The 24,711-nt window shown below is 40.6% G+C and overlaps 1 protein-coding gene across 1 annotated transcript in view; it reads right to left on the reverse strand.

Moving 5' to 3' along the window:
- Positions 1-24,711, reverse strand: part of LOC124873382 (inactive N-acetylated-alpha-linked acidic dipeptidase-like protein 2) — a 677,436-nt gene that overhangs the window by 581,466 nt on the left and 71,259 nt on the right. The window contains exon 2 of the mRNA XM_047373999.1: positions 23,005-23,043. Within this exon, the coding sequence (XP_047229955.1) occupies positions 23,005-23,011 (7 nt within the window). The 5' untranslated portion in view covers positions 23,012-23,043. The remainder of the gene's footprint in view (positions 1-23,004; positions 23,044-24,711) is intronic.

Raw genomic sequence — 24,711 nt, forward strand, 5'->3', positions numbered from 1 at the left:
TCAAACTGAATCTGTATTTGCGTAATTTGAAATTAAATGCATTGGTTTGAAAATGAATGTCATTAAACTGAAACTGAATTTTATGGTTTGAAATTGAATTGCGGGTCAAAGTAAATTGTTCAAACGGAAGAATCAAAGGTCGGCTCCATGAGGATGGTATGAGGGCCCAACGTCCACAAATGGGGGTTGTGCTCACAGCCCAACACCGTGCAGGACGCTTGGCATTTGCCAGAGAACACCAGGATTGGCAAATTCGCCACTGGTGCCCTGTGTTCTTCACAGATGAAAGCAGGTTCACACTGAGCACATGTGACAGACTTGACAGAGTCTGGAGACACCGTGGAGAGCGATCTGACTGCCATTAGGTACCAAGATGAGATCCTCAGACCCCTTGTGAGACCATATGCTGGTGCCGTTGGCCCTGGGTTCCTCCTAATGTAGGACAATGCTAGACCTCATGTGGCTGGAGTGTGTCAGCAGTTCCTGCAAGATGAAGACATTGAAGCCATGGACTGGCCCTCCTGTTCCCTAGACCTGAATCCGATGGAGCACATCTGGGACATCATGTCTCGCTCCATCCACCAACGTCACGTTGCACCACAGACTGTCCAGGAGTTGGCAGATGCTTTAGTCCAGGTCTGGGAGGAGATCCCTCAGGAGACCATCCACCGTCTCATCAGGAGCATGCCCAGGCGTTGTAGGGAGGTCATACAGGCACGTGGAGGCCACACACAATACTGAGCCTAATTTTGACTTGTTTTAAGGACATTACATCAAAGTTGGATCAGCCTGTAGTGTGTTTTTCCACTTTAATTTTGGGTGTTACTCCAAATCCAGGCCTCCATTGGTTAATAAATTACATTTCCATTGATTATTTATGTGTGATTTTGTTGTCAGCACATTCAACTTTGTACAGAACAAAGTATTCAGTGAGAATATTTCATTCATTCAGATCTAGGATGTTTTATTTGAGTGTTCCCTTTATTTTTTTGAGCAGTGTATTTAAAATGTTTATTTATTTTAATTTTGATAATTATAACTGACAACTAATGGAAACCCCAAATTCAGTATCTCGGGAAATTAGAATATTGTGAAAAGGTTGAATATTGAAGACACCTGGTGCCACACTTCAATCAGCTAATTAACTCAAAACACCTGGAAAGGCCTTTAAATGGTCTCTCAGTCTAGTTATGTGGGCTACACAATTATGGGGAAGACTGCTGACTTGTCCAAAAGACGACCACTGACACCTTGCACAAGGAGGCCAAGACACAAAAGGTCATTGCTAAAGAGGCTGGCTGTTCACAGAGCTCTGTGTCCAAGCACATTAATAGAGAGGCAAAGGGAAGGATGTGGTAGAAAGAAGTGTACAAGCAATACGGATAACCGCACCCTGGAAAGGATTGTGAAACAAAACCCATTCAAAAATGTGGGGGCAGATTCGCGGAGTGGACTGCAGCTTCAGTCAGTGCTTCCAGAACCACAAAGCACAGACGTATGCAAGACATGGGTTTCAGCTGTCGCATTCCTTATGTCAAGCCACTGTTGAACAAGAGGCAGCATCAGAAGCATCTTTCCTGGGCTAAAGACAGAAAGAACTGGGCTGCTGGTCCAAAGTTATGTTCTCTGATGAAAGTAAATTTTGCATTTCCTTTAGAAGGTCCCACAGTCTGGAGGAAGAGAGGAGAGGCACAGAATCCACATTGCTTGGGGTCCAGTGTAAAGTTTCCACAGTCAGTGATTGTTTGGGTGCCATGTCATCTGTTGGCGTTGGTCCAATGTGTTTTCTGAGGTCCAAGGTCAATGCAGCTGTCTACCAGGAAGTTTTAGAGCGCCTAATGCTTCCTGCTGCTGACCAACTTTATGGAGATGCAGATTTCATTTTTCAACAGGACTTGACACCTGCACACAGTGTCAAAGCTACCAGTACCTGGTTTAAGGACCATGGTATCCCTGTTCCTAACTGACCAGCAAACTCGCCTGACCTTAACCTCATAGAAAATCTATGGGGTGTTGTGAAGAGGAAGATGCAATATGCCAGACCCAATAATTCAGAAGAGCTGAAGGCCACTATCAGAGCAGCCTGGGCTCTCATAACACTTGAGCATTACCACAGACTGATTGACTCCATCCCACGCCGCATTTCTGCAGCAATCCAGGCAAAAGGAGCTCCAACTAAGTATTGAGTGCTGTACATGCTCATACTTTTCATGTTCATACTCTTCAGTTGGCCAACATTTCTAAAAATCATTTTTTTGTATTGGTCTTAAGTAATATTAAAATTTTGTGAGATACTTAATTTGGGTTTTCATTAGAGGTCAGTTATAATCATCAAAATTAAAAGTAATAAATATTTGAAATATATCAGCTGTTGTGTAATGAATGAATATAATACATAAGTTTCACTTTTTGAATGTATTTCTGAAATAAATAAATAAAAATTTTATGGTACTCTAATTTTATGACCAGCACCTGTATACTTTACAAATGCCCCAATGTGATGAAATTGATACAGGTCCAGCACAACTTAGTTCATGACTAATGCAGCTAACAACTTTTTGATCACTCACAGAGCACTGACATTGGGAAAGTATTGCAGAGAACCTGAGTCCACACAATATAAATCAACATTTGTCTTTGGTAAAGCTAAAGTTTTTTGCAGTTACTAGTAGCAAAGTATTTTTAAGCAAGCCAGCACAAAGCTCACAGCATGTGTCAATCTAAAGTATAAATGTGTTAAATTGTTGCTTCTCTGGGGAACTGAAATATGTCGCAATTCAGCTGTATGTGTGAGATTACTCCCAAAACCGATCACAGACTGTGGACTGACAGCAGGTTCACCACTGCAGTGTCTTGGTAAACGGTCCATACACCTGAATTATTAGAACCTCCTTTCACAGCAGTCACAGCTGCTGATCTGTTGAGATACGTCTCTACTGGACTCATCTGGACTCTGGGTTTTTAACCTGTTCTTCATTGCAAAACAGCACATGTTCAAAAAGATTGGTTGGAGAGTGTTTGTAAACATACATTTTCAAGTCTTGCTACAAATTCTCAATTAGATTTAGGTATGGACAGTTCTAACACATAGACATCTGACTTTTTTTTGGCTTGCTGTCCTGCTGAAAGGTGAACCTCTGCCCCAGTGTCAAGTCTTTTTCAGACTCTAATAGGTTTTCCTTCAGGATTGCTTTTTATTTTGCTTCATCTATTTTTACATTAACTTTGACCAGCTTTCCTGTCCCTTCTGAAGAAGCTGCCACCATCATGCTTGATCATGGGTATGATGTGTTGAGGGTATGCAGTGTTAGTTTTGCATTTAGCTCCATACAAACGGTTGAATTTAGTTTTTTCTCTGACCAGAGGACCTTCTTCCGCATTTACTCTGCCCCCTGCTTGGTTTGCACCAAACCACGAATAGACTTCTTTTGGCAATATCTTACCAATGGCATTCTTCTTGGGACTATTCCATAAAAGCCATATAGTTGTCCTTAGACAGATTTTTCCACCTGAGCTGTGGATGTCTACAAATCTTCCAGAGTTACCAAGAGCCTTTTGGCTGCTTCTCTGATTAATACTTTCCCTTTCCAGCATGTGAGTTTACGTGGATCGCAGTATTGTCATACTGTTTTCATTTTCAGAAGATGCCTTTTAAATTGCTCCTTCAGATTTCAAAGCTTAAGATGTTGTATGATAACCAAATCCTGGTATAAACGTTATTGCTGACCTGTTGGCTGTGTTCCTTGTTATTTATGGTGCCGTTTGTTCTCTAATGTTCTCTAATGTTCTCTAACAAACCTCTCACACCTTTACAGAACAGCCACATTTAAACTGAGATTAAATAACACATGGCTGGACCCTATTTGGTGATAAAAAATCCCAAAACAACACACTGAAGTTTGTGGTTGTAACATTACCAAAAGGAGGAAAACTTGACAAGCTATGAACAGGCACCATATGTCAGCTGATTGTATGTAAGGAAAGCTAACACCAGTTGACTTAAATGCTAATAACCCAGTGAGTCTTTAATGTGACATTTGAAATAGTAAACCACACATTTGTGAGAAAATGACAGAACTGATGCTACATGATATGACTCTGTGTCACTATTCTTAAAGAACCACACATTTACTGTGTATGCATCTCTTTAAATCCCCAGTTTATCTCTAAATATGAAAACATAATCATCTGCACACACCTCAGTGTTGCTACATCAGAGCCTCAGAGCTGACAGCAGAGTTCAGTCAATGCGAATAAAGCAAGTCTTCAATAGCAAACTACCCATACTGCTCATTAGTCGATGGCAAAATGTCCCGCTCCCTCTCACTGATTACATCTACTGAGTTAATGAACCACACACGGAACACTGACCCCCTCCTCCTAGTTTCTGGATTTCATTCTCCCTAGCTCTTCACCTTCCTCACGTTATGTCTCATAAACACAATCTTCAATTTTAGATGAAGTGGCAGTGGTCCCATTTCATAATAATGAGAGATATTCTTTCCCACAAACACTACAGTTATTTATCAAATCAGTGGGAGGACAGTTTACCAATTATCAGAAAGCAGTGTTCCAGCACGGTACCTCGAGTGTGCTTCGCTGATTGGTTCAGTCTGCTAATTGATTACACTCACAGCGGTATGTGGCACACATAAGCTCAGTCTCTGTCAAAAGAATCAGGAGGCCGCTTTAGGAATTCACCTGTTGTTTCAGTTCAACAGATATGCTCACAACTGACAATCCTTCATAAGGACTTTAACCATCCTTGTCACCTTTTGTTAGTGTTGATTTTCTAATGTGTAAGGAGGTCTTAAATCAGACCATTAAAATACCCTTGAGATTGAATATAGTTTGAAATTGAAAAAAAGGTTTTTGTTTAAGGAGATAGAATAAAAAAGGTAATTTAGACCAGAAATTAGGCTGTTTTAAACAGAACATTGAGTTATTGCATTTAGCTTTTTTTTTTTCTCTCTGACTGTTATTAAGTGACAGAAAACAGATAACAGTGAAACCGAAGGCAAATTTCTCAAGTATTTAGTAATTTGTGAAACTTGGAACTCATTCTAAAAACTAGCTTTAAAGAATTTTCTCTAATTCTGCCCAGTGAAAATAGTGGTTTAAAACACACACTCAATTCAGCTTTTGTTTTACTCTACAGTGTTGACCCTTTATTGTATCTTATTTACAATTATACAGAAAAAAAGGTGGTGTTTTTGATGTCAAGAAGATGGTAAATTATGCACAGATAGTCAATTTCAAAATGACAGATACAGCACATATTAGTATACAAAGTAACTAAATTTGGCATAGCTGGGTACATTTTGTAATTTTATGTCTTTTTTTATGCAAATATTTCTCATGTTTTTATATTTGTGTGTACTACTTTGTTACATTTAAAAACATGTTTTTTTATGTAACAAACGTGTGTTTATTAGCTCAAACAAAGTTTACACAAAAATAAGTATTGGTATTAATAACTTGAACTGAAATACACAAGGCTTGGATCAGAGTGTGTCTGGGACACTTAAAGAAATGAGTGGGCAGATTAGAGTTTAATTACCAGCTGGTACATCAATGTTTAATAGCTGCCTTTATACATGTGTGATGATAAGGCCTGCGTGCCTGCTCTCCATGCATCTCAACTCCACCAGAGTCCATTCATTACCCCAAAGAGATAACCCAGGCACAGGAAAATGCAGAGTCAGCGCCCGACACACTCTCTGGGACAGAGCAAATCAGTCTCTCTTATTTTCTGTCGCTCTCTAATGCAATCCAATGAGTCTGTGGCATACTTTAGTGCAGAGCTTGAAATCCTTTCTTACAGCCTCAATATTTTTAGCAGCAGTTTCCAGCATATTCTTAGACCAGATGGTGGTGGCAATGAAGGCAATGATTTTCTGATGATCTGAACCTCTTATAAAATTATATATATATTTTATTATATGATATTACATTATTGAGGGGATTTCAGCTGGACTCTTTCACAGCTTGACTTATGATATAAGTAAAGTTAACTTTAAATTAATGAATCTTCTGATAACTGGAGAATAACTTAACAATAACTTGAATTCATACAAAAATATAAATAATAAAAAAGGCTTAAAGTTGATAAAAACAGCAATGGAATCCCTCCTAAACATTACAGATTGTAAATTTCCTATGCTGTCCTGGAACAAATCTTTAAACTGGATTTGTGGATCCTGACTGAGGTCACTGTATTGCTGTGGTCATCCCAGAGACCAAATCTTAACCAATACTGAACCTTTGAGATGAGATGGAAGGAGGGGTTTGCATCATGAAGATTCTCCCCATAAATATGCTGCTGCTGTGCAATGCTGTCAAGTCACAGTGAACCAATATCCCTTAGGAGTATTTTCAGCAGCTTGCTGAAAAATTATAGCAGCACTGAGTGTGACAGCCCAGCCTCACATCAAAATGGGAAACAACAAATCTTTGACGCTTTTCACTGAAGGCTGGAAAAATTTTAAACGTTTTTAAGATGTGCTTTAAGCCTTTTCATTGACAAATTCAAAATGTTCAAGGAAAAATAGAATCAATGGCAACTGAAGAGACCAATAAAATTAAAAAAATACAAACAATTGGTATTTAAGAATAATACAGTGCTGAAAACCTCACATGTACTAGTAACATACAGGACAAAAATATTATCTCGTCTTTTTTTATTCACATAAAATATCATCTTGACATGAGTAAGTCCTTGCTAGGCAGCATACAAGCCTTCATGGGTTTAAAATGCAGCAAACCTGTGAAGTCCCCTGCACAATGAAGGCCACTATGACGCTGCTACGCTCTTTGTTCTCTGCAATACGGGCTTTGCTTTCTTTTTTTCATACCTGCAATGCTGTCCTGTGCTCTTACCACATTTTTATCACTGCTACTTTGTGTCGGTTCACCATATAAAATCCCAAAAACAACACATGTAAGGTTGTGTTTGTAATGTGACAAAATGTTAAATTGTTCAAAGGGTACGAATACCAAAGTACTGCATGGAAGGTTTATTTGCCTTCACAATCAGTTTCAACGTTGTTGGAGGCGCACACAGTCTCACATTTTCTCACTACTGCTGAAAGTTAACAAGAAGCAGGTTTTGAACCAGGTGGAAAATGAACCTTATAGCCTGAAATCACAGGCTGGTCACATGATGAGGGACAGACAGCAGAAGGAATTTCACCTAAACCACTGGCTGCTGGTATGTAACTAGCCAGAGACAGAAAACTGTAGGATTCCTCTCAGTCAGCCTCTAGCTGTTGACTAAAATTTTGCATGAGGAAAATAGTGAAAAATATGTTCAGTGCTGTCATGATTACCATGTATAATCTTAGCTGTCAACCTAACCTAAAAATAACAAACAACAAAAAATTGCATCTAGTTACTGTAGCCATTTTATATGAAAACATGAATTAGGTGTGTGTCTGTGTGTGTGTGTGTTTGTGTGACTGTGTGTGTGTGTGTGCGCACACATGTGTGGGTGTGTGTGTGTGTGCATGGTTGTCTGGCACATATTGTCACAATACTGGAACTGATCCTACCATATAGTTTTGGGTTTTGCAGGATCAAGTGTTAAAAATAAAAAATGCTAATTACTAATGTACAAATTGTATAGAAATAATTTGTGTTGTTTTTTAGAATCTTAATATTAATAAAAGTATTTATGTTTCCATAGAAAACATAAATACAGAATCCTAAATGTCTGAAATGTGCAGTGATCACTGTAAGCTGATGAGACAGAGGCTCTGAAACCCAGAGTTGATCATAAAACCTGTGAGCTCCTGCTGGTGCTTTTCCCTATTCTTCCTCATCACTACATATGATACCAGAGCCTTTCTTTCAGCCCTGATGTAGAGTTTAAACTGCAGCCCAAAAAACAATTTATTTCCCTCCCAGCAACATGCCAGAACAAGCCTGAATGGGAACAATTTGTAGCTGTGCATGATTCTCCTCATTAGCTTCTTACAGATCATTTTGTGCTTGAGCAAAGAGCTGCTGCTTTATTGGGATGGGGGGCCTGAAATGATTGTTGCAGCTGCTTTGTGAGATCCTTTTGACTGATAGCAGGATGAAATGTGAATAGCAGCTGCACAGTTTACAAGACCTTTTTTAGGGCACTGTCAACCTGGAGAGGAAATTATGAGGTCCTACCTTTCCATAAGGCCAGAGTAGCCAGTCTTCCTTGAACTTCTACAAATCCACAATATGGTGGAGCGCAGTATAGTCAATGAACTAAATATTGTCCATATTAAGGAGCCTATTGTTTTCTTGATAGGCCTAGCAGGCCTCGCTGAGAGACTGCAGAGGCCATCCATGTTCGGGATGGTTTTTAATGTTGTAGCAGAGTCTCACTCTGGCGTGAAGGGGGTCGTAACTCCTAGGGTGGGTTTTAAATCAGCAAGAACATGACATAGAAGCTAAACTATGGCAGTCACCTGTATTACATCCAGTTCAGAAGAAAACAACAGAAGAAAATGAAAGACAGCTATGTCACAATTTCATGGCATATTGAGGTGCCCAGCGTATAACAATGTTTGAAGCTGTTCACCATGTACCTTTCACACCTTTTTTTTTTTTTTTAATGGGACTGAGCGATCTCAAAGCAAGACCTGTGGCTCTAACCTTCACCAAATCAAGTATGCACTAGTGTATAAAATAGCTGGATTTCAATTCAAAGCTTGCAAAACTTACAGGTTCACTAAGGTCAGAGCTTTGATGCAAACAAACCACTTATCATACCCTTTAACTCTCTGCTGGTTTAATTAGCAGGCAGCAATTCAGAAACCAAGGTTTGCAACGCTACCTAGGTGCTTAGCATACGTTTTCAGATTAGGACGTATTTACTAATTAACGTTAAAATGAAATGTTAACACAATTATTGCTATTTGTGCTCTGTGGAAGTAAATGTCTCGACTGATGATTGCATTAAAAGGAAGGACCACTCCTAACACTGGTCTATTATTCTTTCCCGAGAGGTGACTCTGTTAAAAAAAAAAATAGACCAGCTAATGTAGCCTTGATTATAGGCACTTAAAGGTCAAATTTAAGATAACTTTTGTTTCACATCAGCAGTGATTTTTACTCTATCGTCTTTAGTTGGGGAAAAAGTGGCATAGTTAATAAAAAGTGATTACACATTTCTTCAACAACTCAGATTTTTTAAATCTATACCAAAGTTATGAATTACTCATCAATTGAATAAATAAATAATATTAAATTGAAAGCAGGATTTGAATAACAAGTAAAAGCTGAGTACTTGGTCAGTTGTCAACAGTATATCAGCAACCTTAAGCCACGTGTATTTACAGAATACAGGCTTAATCAAATATTTCCACTTGATTTAATTTCATTATGTTTATCACAGTGAACAAAATCAATTTGTTCACTCGTTTTTTTCCTCACACACAGATTGTCTCTAGCACGCTCATGGATCTGAGGGAACACACATTAACTGACAGTTACAAGCAGAGCTGACCTTCAAAATAATAAGCTGCAGATTTACTACGTGCTTATCTCTGAGTGTTCGAGAAGCACCCGACAAGAAGCAGGTTTCATCCTCCCAGTACACTACTTCAGTGAGTGGATCCAGTTAAGCCAGTTTGATGAGGGGGTAAGCTCCAGGCTGCTCACGACAAAAAAGGAGCATCTCATTCCCCTCTGTGTTACACCGTGACATTCCTCTTCAGACTCACTTGTGACCTGTCGCTTTCTCTCACACACACCAGGTTGTACAGCTGTCCTCATTGGACAACATCATTCAAAGCCAACCTCTAACTGTAATTTGTTTTTGTTTTATGGAATATCCTCAACATCAGTTTACATTTTAGTCCTAAAAAACATTTAGCTGACGCATACTCCTGAACCAACGATCAGACCAGGTGAAAAGTGTTTGCGCTACTTGGCCAAAACCAGGTTGTAATTCCAGCTTCAAAATGCAAAAAGAGACAACAAGAACAAGAGGTCAAGCAAATTAGGTATACAAAAAAACAAACAAAAAATATCAACAAATGACTCAGTAGTGACTAGACATACCGCTCTTGCTGATCATTGTTTGCTTTGATGTTGGTGTTTCTACATTGGTATAAATGCTACTGCAGGTTATGAAGATAGCTTCATGAAGACAATCTACAGTCTGGAACTGACATACATGTTTATAAACCTCCCTTGCCACTCAGCCACAAAAAATTTCCAGAAGCTTGAGACCAGGGGAATATGCATATAGAATAGTCCAAAATATGGATTTTATTCTTCTTGAAGAAGCTATTTTGTAGATGGGCATTGTGAACTACAGCATTGTCCAGTTGAAAGACCCAGTCACCCACCACACTGATTGAGGGTCCTTAGGTCAAGAGGGATGCCCACTGCAACATATTCACACAGCCTGCCGAAGGTGTGCCCCTGCACAAAATGAGGCTCTGGAAAAAGATCCCTAGATTATCCCATTGAAAACATCTTAAATTGGAATTCATTTCCATGTCAGTACTGTTGGAAGACAGCAGCACTGTCCAGATTATGTTTCTACTGTCAGAAAAAAAACTATTTTCTACGTTCGATTTCCCATGTTTGGTGCTCCCTTGTAAAGTCCTGTTGGGAAAGTTTATGGTGTGGGAGATTTGACCCTTGAAGGTTTTCTTTGGTCTCATGGTAATTGTGCTATAGTCACTACTAGTAAGGGCTTTTATTTGGGTAGAGGATCTGGCTGTGTCTTCATGGTTAACCTACTGGATGCCCTAATCCAATCCCATGGGATAAATTTTAAAGACTGTTTATCTGCTCCAACTTTAGCAACTATGGATTGTTGTGAGAGTCTGGATTAATTGTGCAGCTCAACAATCCCACCCCTGTTAAAAAGTAGAAAGCCTTTTTATCATTACTATCAGAGGGTCATGATATGCCCCTTTTCCACTGGCTTGATTTTGCCCTACTCGACTCCACTCAGCTCTCTATGCAAGCGTTTCCATTACAGGTTTTTCTGTACCGGTACCTACTTTTTTAGGAAACAATGAGGCTGCTGTACACTGATGAGCCGTGGGAGGAGTAGAAATGAAAAGGTTTTCATTGAGACAGTGCAGGGAAAAGTTAATAAAACACAAGAGCAACTACAATAATATTAAGTACCACAGTGGCTGGAGTAGGTCATACATGTAGATTTACCATTTACAGATCATAAATCATGCCTGAAGTTTGACAGAAAAGAAAAAAGGACAAATCAGGTTTCTGAATTACATGCAGGCAGAGCGCTGTATTTAATAACATCCTAAATCACCTAATCACACATAAAATCAGCTGTTCAGAGGTACAAGCATTTCCCCCAAAACACACAAAACAAAACCACCATGAAACAGCATGTTTGGTTCGGACATTTATTGACGGTCCTTTAGCGAACCGCTGTCATCAGGAGGAGGGATCAGGCAGAGAGCAGCTCCCCGTAATCAGGCTGCTTGCATCAGACCAAACAGGAGAACAAGAGTTTGCTGAATCTGCGGAGCACGAATTTGCAATATCCAACATAAAACTAACTTCAAAGGTCATAGGTCTGGGGTTTTGCACTTTTATGTTCTAGACCTTGTTATTGCCATGGATAAGACCAAAAATTCCTCATAAAGCCCAAAATTGGAACTTCTTCAGGCAAACTGTAGACCTTTACCAGTCCAGACAGCAGCTTCTCTCCTGTCTGTTTCTCCTGCCACACCCCCCTCACATCAGAACCCCTGAGCCTTATTTTAGAAGTTATGGCTGATCCTAGTGGATCATTTTAGACATAAAAACATAAGACATTTTTGCATATATATTAAAACAAACGTTATTAGTATTTAGTTCATTTATGTTTTTGTTTTCTATTTATTTTTATCATTTCATGCAGATTAATGTGACAATGTAACACAGTAACATTAATAGCAGCACAGCGCTCTACACTCATGGCTGGAGCCACCATAGCTTCAGCCGTTGGCGGGTCAGTGGAAACAGTTACAGTTACTGTACCGAGTAGAGCGAAACCGAGTGGTGCAGAGCAGCGCCGGCTAAAACGAGACAGTGGAAAAGGGGCAATAGTGAGAATACCTGACAGAAAATGACATAAAAGCTAAATTTATGTGCAGTTTTACTTTAAGGCTATGGTCTCAAACATTTGAACAGCTGATTAACAGCCTGTTGAAATGTAGTTTTCAATAATTTGCCTACTACTCAAATTTTTTTCTCTCTTGCTTCAGTTTCTAGTGTCTGAAGAGGAGCGATCTGACTTCTGTGTATAACAGGAGGGCTAAACTGTGTACAGCAAACTTGCTGTTCTAATTTGCATTTTTTAGTAACAGAAACAACAGAGTTCAGGTGGACGGCCGGAAGGTCTTACCGAGGAGGCACAGAGTTCAGGCGGACGGCTGGGAGGTCATCCCAAGGGGGCACAGAGTTCAGGCGGTAGTAGTAATGGCGGTGCACACAGATGCAGCGGCTCGGAGCTATTCTCATCAAAATTGTTTTTTGTAATTTGTCTGCACGACCTGCCATGTGGTCATCACCTACTGTATAGCCAACAGGATCTTTTCCGGACTGGAGTACATAATCGAGAATTTTATACACACTCATAACGTACTGCCGGACATGGACCAGACACCCAGATACTTATCCCCGTGGGCAGGCAGGAAAAGTAGTGCAATGAGAGGAAACAAAAGTGAGGCTGCCGGGCTGGCATTCTGGCACAGCTACAGAGAAGACCACATAAACTGCCGATGCCCAGTATTTTCCTCTCGAATGCCAGATCCCTTGCAAATAAGATGGATGAGCTGAAGCTTCTGCAAGCAACAATCGGACTGTTCTATCTCGCTGATCATGGAGACCAGGATCCACTCATCCATTCTGGACACAGCTATTATGCTAGCAGGACACACAGCACAAACAAATGACAGGAGCCGCAACTAAGAGTAGAGGAGGGGGGATCTGCATCCATGTGAAAAGCAGTTGGTGCACACATTCTATGGTTATTGATAGGCACTGCTTAGTGGACCTGGAATTTATCACCGTTAGTTGCCGGCCCTTCTACCTTCCACGAAAGTTGGAAGAGTAGCACTGTCATTCCACCCAAAGGTCCTGCTATTACGGATCTTAGCCATTTGGAAAATCCTCTTAGCCAGCAAGAGAACAACCACCCAGAAGCAGTGCATGTGATCGCAGGGGATTTTAGCCATGCTGATTTGACAGTGGTGTTCCCTGAAAGACCCTGGATAAAGCCTACTTTAACATCAAGCATAGATACAGGGCCACCCAGCTGCCACACTTGGGCTCCTCTGATCACATCTCGCTGCTTTTGATTACATGTAAATCAGTGAAGAAGCGAGCATCCCCCAAAACAGAGACTGTGAAAACTTGGCCCACTCAGCAGCTGCAGGAATGTTTTGCAAGCACAGACTGGGACATTTTCTGCCACCAGGACCTGGAGGTGTTCTCCTCAGCCGTGCTCGGCTACATCCAGCACATTTAACAGCATCACAGTGAACCAGCACATCTGGGTTCTTCCCAACCAGAAGCCTTGGAGGAACAAGGAGGTCAAGGAACCACTGAAAGAAATAAAACTGGGACTTGAAGGGGGGCATCAGGGAGACCAGCATCTTTAATCTTTCCCTCAGCCAGTGCTCCATCCCACTTTGCCTTTAGTCCTCCATCATCATCCTTTTGTCAAAAAAACAGTATTAGCAGTATCAGGGACTACCGGGGCAGTGGCACTAAACCCCATCATTACGAAGTGTTTTGAGAAACTGGTTCGTAGTCACATCACTTCATGCCTGCCACCTACACTTGACCCCCCCACCAATTTGCCTACAGAGCCAACCAGTCTACAGAGGATGCCATCGCCACTGCTCTGCACACGGCGTGGACAGATGGAACAGCAAGGGAGCTATGCGAGGCTGCTCTTCTTGCACTTCAGCTCAGCTTTCCATACTATCATCCTGAGCAGATTGGTGAGCAAGCTGAGGGACCTGGGTCTCTCCTACAACATCTGCTGTTGGATTATGGACTTTCTGACAGACCGCTCCCAGAGGATGAGTAGGATCCCACCTGTCTTCAGCACTGAGCACCAGCACTGGCTCAACACAGGTCTGTGTGCCAAGCCCTTTACTCTACACCCTCTATACCCATGACTGTATTCCCATCAACCCAAACAACAACATCATAAAGTACGGTGGTGATACTACAGTGGTGGGATGAGACTGCTTACAGAATAAAGGTGGAGCGATTGTCTGTCTGGTGCACCAACAACAACCTCATCTTGAACACCTCCAAGTCAAAGGAACTGATTATCAACTTTAGGAGGTGTAAACCGGACATTCAGCCCATCACCATAAACGGGGACAGAGCGCAGATGGTGCCGGAGTTCGGGTTCCTGGGCACTTACATGGAGGGGACCTACAATACCCACCTGCCTCCGGAGAAAGCATAGCATCATCAGGGACCCCTCACACCCTGATCACCACCTCTTTGAACTCTTATCTTCAGGGAGGCGTTTCCGGGCAATAAACACCAGAACAAACAGACTGAAAAACAGCTTCTACCCAAGAGCTGTTGTTGCCCTGAATGCCGCAAATTCATCCAAAACCTAAAAAAGATATTTTCATTTTCTTAGTGCAATATCAATACATACAAGTGTGATATTCTAACATCTTCAACATCACATTCCCATTTTTTCTTTATTATTTGCTTCTATCTATCTATCTATCTATCTATCTATCTATCTATCTATCTATCTATCTATCTATCTATCTATCTATCTATCTATCTATCTATCTATCTATCTATCTATCTATCTATCTATCTATCTATCTATCTATCTATCTACTCACCGGCCACTTTATTAGGTACACCTGTCCAACTGCTTATTAACGCAAATTTCTAATCAGCCAATCACATGGCAGCATCTCAATGCATTTAGGCATGTAGACATGGTCAAGACGATCTACTGCTGTTCAAACCGAGCATCAGAATGGGGAAGAAAAGTGATTTAAGTGACTTTGAACGAGGCATGGTTGTTGGTGCCAGACGGGAACTGATCTACTAGCTGATCTAGTAGATAGTTGTCCTGTGGACAACTCATCCACCTGAGCTGTGGATCTCTGTGGTTCACCATGGGCCTCTCGACTGCATCTCTGATCAGTGCTCTCCTTGTTTGGCCTGTAAGTTTAGGTGGACGGCCTTGTCTTGGTAGGTTTACAGTTGTGCCATACTCTCCTCATGATGATGGATTGAACAGAGAGCTCCGTGAGATGTATATATATAATATATAATATATATGTAATAATAATATAATATATAATATATATATATATATATATATATATATATATATTGTGTGTTTGTGTGTGTGTGTGTGGTGTGTGTGCATGTATGTGTATATATCTTTGACAGCTGCTATTTTAAAATTTCGTTGTGCTTTTTTATAAAATGAAAATAAAGGGATTCTGATTCAGATTCGTCCCGAGGAAGCACAGAGTTCAGAATGATGACCTGAAAGTCATCCCGAGGAGGCACAGAGTTCAGGCGGATGACCGGAAAGCTATTCCTAAGTGGCACAGGGTTTAGAAGACCAGAGGCGTTGAGATCTTTGTGGCCAGTGACAGCGGCGATGATGAAAACCTGGAAGCCAGCGACGAAGAAGCAGGTGCCTAGGAGTCTGCCGACGGTTGAGAATGTGCCTTGGAGGGCGGCAGTGGCTGAGAAGGTGCCTTGGAGGGCGGCGGCAGCTGAGAAGTGGCTTGGAGTGCAGCGCCAGCTTAGAAGGTGCCTTGCAGGCTGTAGCATAGATGACCCTCTGGGAATCCCGTCTGCAGGGTGACTTATAGGACCAGGACATTTCATGACTAACCCCGTCAGGTAGTCAACTGCAAGGGAGGGATGGTGACTTGGAACCCCAGTGGAGCTCGGCAGCCTTGGAAACACTGTGGAGCATGGGAGCCTTGGATCTATGGTAGGGCAGTTTCAGTTGGCATCGGGATCCTACGTGAGGACCTTGGGAGCTGTGCAGGACCTCTCAGAGGAGCCATGGGGAGTGCCAGCAAAACCCTCAAAGAAGTTCTAGAGATGGCGCTGGTAACCTTGGAGGAGCCATAAGGCGCATCGGAGGAACCTGTTGAGGAGCCCAGAAGATCTACGGTGGAGTAATAATAATCTGCAACAGAGTTGTTGTTGAGCCCTTACTGCAGTCTCATAAATCTTCTCCATCTCTTCAATTCCTCAATCAGCTCATGAGGGGAATGAAGGTGAGTGGCTCTCCTTAACCTCTTGAGCTCATCAGCTCAACAGGTTAAGCTTGATGGGACTTGCACAGAAGAGGACAGAGACAGCATGGACTCTGCTATACCGACTAGTGTAGAGAAGGCTGAGTTGGACCATCAACAGCACACTGAAGACCTGTAGAGAACTTCCCTGCACCATTATGGAAAAATAGAGAGGATGATGATGAAGAGTTTGCCAGAAGCAGAGATGATGGAGATGACTGAGCTGCAGTAATACAGGCCTGAACCCACGAAAGAGCTAAAAATGTGTTTTTGGAGACACGGAGCAGTACACTCAGCAGCAGCAGCAGCTATCTCCAGCTGGAGACCACAGGAAGGTGCCAAAGGAGCGGCGGAGAGCAGCTGAGAAACCTGGGCCTGGGAAAATCAAATGGCAGCCGGAAACCGGAAGTGAGGTTGGAGACGCCGGGGCAGGGGAGAGGGCATTGACAGGACCTTCCATGAGCAAAGAGAAGGCATTAGTCAGATCCGTCAGTACCGGTAAGATTGCTTCGGTGTAACCACCCAAGGAAGCATAGGAGGCACCAGTCGGATCTTCTGGAGCAGGAGCGGAAATATCTTGACGATGGCATCGTTTTTGGCTGAAAGAGGGAGGAACAGGAGCTTTTGACTGGACTGTTCTGTCATGAAACACAGTGTTTGCAGGACCAACATGCAGATCAGGAGCCTCGAGCGGCACGGTGAGTTGAACAGTTCTTTTATTAATAATCACTGAAAGACTTACATGAAGGCAGGGCACAGAACACAAATTAGGTAACTGGGATGAAGCAGGTAGTCAGCAGTTAAACAGTACGGTCCAGTGACAAGAACAGAAAACCAGAGAATGTAAATACTGAGGAAAGGTGGAGAATGGACCAATGAACACAGGGAACTAATCAGAAAGGAATCAGAAACAACTGGTGGAAGACGGAAAGCAGGGAACAGAGGGAGAGTGGCTAATTACCATAGATGAGCAGGGAGTTTAGGGAGGTAACAGAAAAAAAATCTAAGTGCACAGAAATAAGTAAACAATGAGAGTACCCAAAGAACATAAAAAAGGAGAAAATAAATCTACAAGAAAATACAAACTAAAAAATCTAAGGAATCCAGGGAAGTAACAAACACCTAAGCACCAGAATGAATCAAATAAACATAAATGCACTGAAATAAAGCAAATGAAATGCAGTGGCATGGCAGTTCACAGAAAAGTAAACAGAACTCAAACACAAAACTCCAAAGACATGCAGATTATGACATCTACAGGCGTTTCTAATCTTTATTGTTCACCAGGGCATTGATGCTCTCAGTCCTTTCTTACACCTGGTTTATACTGGCTTTTTCTGTCATGCACAGCATCTTTAGACAGAAGCGTACCATTTTTGGCGGGCTTGTGCTGTCGTTTCAGCCAGTTGTGCACAGTTGTCCATCTTTACATGGAACTCAAGACAATCTTTGAAAGCCTGTTCCTTTTCAAGCATATGTACATAAAAATAAAAACACGGGGAAAAGATATTGCAGTGTCTGATAGACATGTAAATACAGCATAAACATAACACTTTTGACACCATATATTGTTAAAAATAAGATATGCGCCACCTCACCTCAAGCGTAGGCGTAAATGCCAGACCGACGCTTCTCAAGGCAGAGTATAAATTCTATGTATCAGTATTCTAGTGTACGTAAATACCTATACATACTCTGCAAGAACAGGTGCACTTGTTCTCTTTCTCAGGGCTGCAAAAACAAAAATTATGCCATTATGTTTTTCTAACCCTGGTTTGGGAATTCTTGCAGCTTTTTCTTGACATATCATATGGGCAAACCTTTTTCTTGCGTGTTATCTGACAGCTATTACATACAAATGGTTTAGTGCAAGGAACCTATGGGGACTTCCCAGGAGTTCTGCAGCCAAGTTGTCGTAAAGTATGTAATGTCTGGGACAGGAAGAATTTTGTCCTTGTTCTTGCCACCTCAAGTAAAAGTACAAATTATCCTACTCTTGCAGAGTATGTATTGGCATTAACAGTACAGAAAACATTTGCTGAAGGTTATCTTTTGGGACACACTGTGCAGAGGATCCAGGTAAAAACAGCAGAAGAGGAGGGCATTACACATGGGGCTAAATAAGCACAGTATAGATGGCATTAGAATAAACAAATTCTACAGTGTTAAAGAATACAAGAAAAAAATGTCACAGAGCCCCTGAAACATGTCCAAAGACTGTAGATGAGTAATGGAAGTGTCTGTTTCTTGTCTCCAGCTTTCACATTGTTATTCTTGTTTTATGGCCCAGAAAGAGGCTCAGCATACAAAGTCTAATTGGCTGTTGTTTTATGTGAAAGCCCAGCTTGTGTCATACGCCTCAAAAAAGAAGGAAAAAAGTGCTTATACACTTCTCAGCTGAGAGATACTCCTGTATTTATTAGGCAAACAAAAGCCAGGGAGAAGGGAAGGAAGGGGACGAACACATCACACATGGGAACACATGAAAGCAGGCTGGGACTGATAACAGGGAATCAAAGAAAACTGTAATGAACTAATTTCTTGGTCAAGCTGTGTAGATGAAGTGGTTGTGAGACTAGATTAAACTGTTGACTTAATGTATCAAAGGTTCTCATTCTCAGGAAATAATTTTATTTTATTTCTAATTAGGCTTTGCTGACAGAAATATAAAACCTGTCAATGAGGTTTTTTCATAGATAACACCTTTTTAGACAAATGTGCATTGGCAGAAACAGATGTTCCTCTTATCCCATACAGCTAAGGATCTGCAGTCGTTTAGGTGATCCTGATGCTGCCTTGTTTCCGATTAAACTGCTCATAAACCAAAATCAACAACAGCAGTACTGGGTTCAGTAGGAGAGCAGTTATACACTCATGCTGTCACAAATACTAGTGTAGTAAATAGACACATAATAGTTATCAAACTGGCATCAACCAAGCTGAAAGTACCTTATAAATGTAAAACCAGCCTTTACAACACTTAAAATTTTTGCTGGGTCCTAGCATGTCATTTCCTGCAAAGCTGTCTGCTGGTAGCACTCTAGTTTTTTACCTGTTAGATTTACCTATTATTCGCTTATGTTATGAAAACCCTGCTTTGCTTGTGCTGTACACCTTAAACCTCTGCTATGGACTGCAGGGCACACCAGTGAACCCAGCAGGAGCTCAGCCCATGCTTTGCACAGCTCTCTAACCAAGGCACTGCCTTCATTAACCCAACTTTAGCTATGCTTGTGCTGTATGGAAACAAATCTATTTTATGTTGATATTACCACCTGGTGTCATCATGATCACTAAAGCGCCAATTTTCCAGATGTTAAAGTAAAAGTACATCAGCCAGTAGACCTAATTGTGACCCTGATCAGATCAATAAAATCATTCAAATTCATGGATCCAGTTCATGTTTTTAAAATCGTTGCATTTGTTGGGAGCCATGTAAAAGTTCCGACTGATTTTGTTCCATTAAATCTCTGCTTTTGTTGTTTCACTGGATTTTTTTTGGGGTATAATGGCATAGAGGAATTAATATAAAATTTCAGATTATCGTTTGAGTAAACTTCTTGAAAACAGTTATTTTCCTTCTAATTAACACTTATGCACTTCTTTGAGTTAGTCTGTCACAAATTCCAAGTAAAATTCATAGCAGGAGAAAACAGGCAGGACATTTTTTAATGATACTCTTTGAAAACGACTTTGTTTGGTGTTATTTTTTGGAACTTTGGAAAAGCATGATTTTGAAGTATTTTAATTATAACATAAATATGATGTCTCCAACCTCAGTCCTTGAGTGACACTGTTATCTAACTTTTAAATGCATCCCTGCCCCAGAACACCTGACCGAAACAGCAGAATTTTTCCTGTAGCATCCATTTATTTTATTGCTGTTGAGAAACTCTAACATAAATTGTAAATGAAAGCGTAAGGTTTTCTAAAATTGCCTAGAAGACAGCTGCGCAGGGGTGAGACTTGATAAAAAGCAGTGGACCAACATCAGCAGATGACATTGGTTCCAAAATCATCACTGACTATAGAAGGGTCATTTTGAACCTCAAGCAGCTTGGATTTAGTTCCTCCCCACCCTTCCTCCAGATAGCTTGTTTTCTAAATTAAATGAAAGACTTCTTTAGCAATGAATTTCTATGGGTTACGCTCATTGTGCAGGATTTCAATAGCTGACAGCTAGACAACTGCCAAGTTGTTGAACATAAGATGGCTATTGCATAACATTTCTATATTTAATACCCTTTGTTAACAGTTTTTTTTTATTAGCCATAAACATGTAAATTAAAAGAAATATTTATTTGCAATAAATTACTGTGTGTAATGAATCTTAATCTTAAATTTCACTTGTTGAATGGAATTGGTGAAATAAATTAACTTATTATGAACGTATTAATCTGAACCTGGAGTATTTCTGCATCAATCTAGCCTGTAGAAATGTTACTACACTTTATATTTGTCGATATTTGTTTGTTTTTTAACATGAACAGGTTTTATTTTTTATTTTTACTATTGATTAAATACACTGTTAAAAAGGAGCAAAATGCAGCCTCTTCAAATATATGTTTAGTATTACTAAGACTTCTGGCAGGGATAAAAATCCCCCCTGGTGTTTCTGGCAAATGTCATGGTGTATTTGCTGAACAAATGATCAACCAACCTCACTCTGCTTATAAGTAGGAATTTGTTTAGAGAGAAATACATTTGCTTGTAAAATTAGATATAACTTCTGTAGAATAAAGTTTTTCCTCCACAGCAGCACTGTTCACTGTGTAAATATGCCCCTAGCTTCTCATACTGAACAGAACAAGCAGCAGTGGATTTACACATGAACATAATGAAGAGAGACATAGTAGAAAACAGCTCACTCCTGTATATTTAGCTAATGGACATCAGTGTGCGATGTGAGTGTGTGTGTTTTTTTTCTTTTTCATGTGTGTGTCCTGCTTGCTGCTCCCAGAGTCCTTCATCTTGGCCCTGGCTTTTATTGACCATATTGGAGGCCATAAATCATTGTGTATGTGACTGCAAGTTTGTCTGTGTGTGTCTGTTCGGCTGAGTGCTTCTCTGGGTGTGAGTAGCTGCACACAGCAATCTCAGGCCAGAGGAGCAACAGAGCGAGCAGTGTGTGCTTCTGTATGGACGTGTGTGGAAAAGCTGCGACAGGGCAACAGTTTCCAATGTGGTCAACAGGCCAAGGGACAAGATGTACCTGACTGCTTCACACCATCTTCCCGTAGAAAAGTACATGTGCTACATACCTACACAAACTTCAGGCACAAATAACTGCAGGCACTCATAAATGCAGTTGTAGATGGTGGGCATTACACTCTTCTTTCTTTTACTCTACAGCCTACTTTTTAATCTCTCTCCACCTGTTTATCTGTCTTTTCTCAAGGGTGGTGGTGCCTAAGCATAGATGGTGTTGAACTAGATTTGACATTAACAGCCCTCCATTAACATTTTTCACAGGGTTACTGGAGTAAGCAATCAAATCAAGCACTCCAGCAGACGCACTGCAGGCAAGCATCACATGTAACACATGCTGAAACATGCACAGATACAGCCACAAACACAGTCATGTGTGACATCACAGGAAAACAACGTGTTGACCTTTCAAGTTCCCAGAGTTCTGTGAGCGGAGAGTTTAAAATGAGCTGGTGTGTTAGGATGGGTGATTTCAAGTCATGCTTCTGCTCTATGACAACTCCCTGCATGATAATTGTTTGTTGGAATAAATAGATGTTTGAATGCCATGCTCACAATGTTCATCCTCAAAATATTAAGACCAACAATTCATGTGTTTCATTTTCTTTATGAATGTCTTCAAAAGGCACAGCAAACTATGACAATGCTTATCTCCTCCAGCAGCTAAGAGATTAAAATCAGGCAGACCTGAGCACCAAACGGACATCACAACTCAAGCAAAGAAAATTTAGGGAAGAGAACATAACTGAGGTGGTTTTCCTGAGGTGGTTGTATCTTACAATTTTTATATAGGGACCAATCTTTACAACATGACAGGATATAATTTGCAAAATAAATTATGCACTTCTTTGCATATATAAAATCTTAGTAGTATACAACAAACTTTGTGGTTGTGATGAGCCAAAATGTGAAAAAGCTAAATGGGTATGAATACTTTTGTTAATACCACAAATCCCAAGCAACTGCACATAATGACCATTCTGTCCCAAACACAAAATGGGATTTACTTTTAAATTCTGTCAAGTGCTGGTGACACTCTCTAAAGTCTACAGGGCATCTCCTATGTCTGGTGTGTCTGGCAACTTCCTGTAACACATCACTCCTTCCATAATGCCAGCACTAATGCCCTTTCTCGATGTGTCAGCTCAGTGCAAATCATATCATTTAGATAACAATCACTTTTCTGAATGTGGACCAATTCATTTCCAGCTGGGAACATTCATTCTGGGTATTTAACTTATAGCTTTACTTTGTCTGTCAATGAGTGTATTTAAATATTGCACCAAGCAATCCATTTTTCCCACTGGGTAAGGAAAAATTTACTGCTTTGATATTTCCCTCCAAAAAGCCAAAAGAGAAGATGATAGATAAAACTAATTATAGTTCTTCTGAAATGGCATCAAATGTACTCAGTTTCAGCAGCATTCACAAAGTGCTTTGAACATGGTTGGATTGCATTATATAAAAAAATAACACAGATATGTGTGTTTGATATACACACATTAAATAAATGTTTCTTACTCACAACTCATGCGCTGGATCTTAATCTTCTGTTTTTAAGGGTCTGCCAAAAAAGAACAAAATACAGTGAGATACAAGTGTTTTTATGCTATTTGTGTTAACAAATGCATTAAAAAATATATTTTCTGTCCAGACTTTTAAAGTGGACACCCCTGTGGTTTAGAAAAAGGTGAATTGTCAGAAGTATTTCCTCTGCTTCGCTGTCCCTCTTCCCTTGAGGTAGAAGCTTTTGTATTACCTCTCACAAAGCTTTCCAGAGAGTTCTCTCTGAGAAGCGTGCAGATAAAGGCTGAGAGGGGGTTTAAGCTGGTCGCTCTTCTTAATTCAACAGTGAAAAAGTGGCAGATAGTAGTGGAAGGACAGAGGGTGTGACACATAGGAAAGCACTGGCACAAATTGCACTTATGGCTGTGGGAAATTCAAAGCTCATATGCGGTAAGCCCCAAATTATTCATACCCCTTTCAAATTCAGATTTTAAATTATTTTCATTCAAGCATTAAGTTTGTATCCAATACAAAATTCTAGATTTATGTCCCATGATATTTTATTTAAACAATTGCACATTTCAACAATCAATAAAAAGTGTTGCTTCACCTGTCTATTAAGCTCCATTCACAGAGTCTCTATCAAGTTTAAGTTGCGACTCTTACTGGGCCAATGCAAAATGTTCATGTTACAAACATGTTGTTAAAAAGATCTGAATCCCAAATCTGCCAGGGGTATGAATAATTGTGGGCTTAACTGTAGATACTATTCAGTGCTTTAAGGTTGTTTCTACAACCTAAAAAGACTTTCTACTTTATTCCAAATACTTTCTACTTTATTCCAAAAATCACAGCATAACAAGTTCATATTTGAAGAAAATTATTAAAACATATCTTTTTTCATTTCACTTTTATAAAAACATGTTTTTTAGGGATTTTTTTTTACTGCCTCTTCTTCTTTTCCTCATTTCTTTTAGGCTAGTTGATTGTGGAGGCCAGGTCATCTGATACTACACTCAGTGTTGTGCTCAACAGTTATTAATGAACTGAGAAATGGGTTTTTCATTTATTGTCCCATGAAAAAGCAAGCCAGACACCCTTGAAACACAAATCTGATGTTGCTACAGAACAGCAGCACTGTTTGCATGAGTTCTCAAACACAGATTGAGCATTAAAAAAGCCTCCAACACTTTTATCTGGCATCATTTTGGAAACTCAGTAGGAAAAATAAACAGTAACAGACAACATAGAAACACTTTTTGAACCCTGTGAGAATACCATGACTGTTGCCCACTACTTTGCAGTTTCCTGTCGGAGATAAACTAAGCAGATGTTTTGTAGTTTTATAATTAGTCTGGGCCCCATTTGACCATCTTCAGATTGATCAAACCTGAACAGGATAATTCCAGTCTGAACAGAGACTTTTTAATAGTAATACTGTTGGGCTGTCATGGTTGACACGCCTCTTCAACATTTTGTGGCGGTCGGGGACAGTGCCTCTGGACTGGCAGACTGGTGTGGTGGTCCCCCTTCATAAGAAGGGGGACCACCACACCAGTATTGGAGAGTAGAGTCCGGCCAATAATCGAACCTCGGCTTCAGGAGGAGCAGTGTGGTTTTCGTCCCGGCCGTGGAACACTGGACTAGCTCTATACCCTCTACAGGGTGCTCGAGGGTTCATGGGAGTTTGCCCAACCGGTTCACATGTGTTTTGTGGACCTGGAGA

Source organism: Girardinichthys multiradiatus, chromosome 9, assembly GCF_021462225.1.
Source record: "Girardinichthys multiradiatus isolate DD_20200921_A chromosome 9, DD_fGirMul_XY1, whole genome shotgun sequence".
Classification (NCBI taxonomy): Eukaryota; Metazoa; Chordata; class Actinopteri; order Cyprinodontiformes; family Goodeidae; genus Girardinichthys; species Girardinichthys multiradiatus.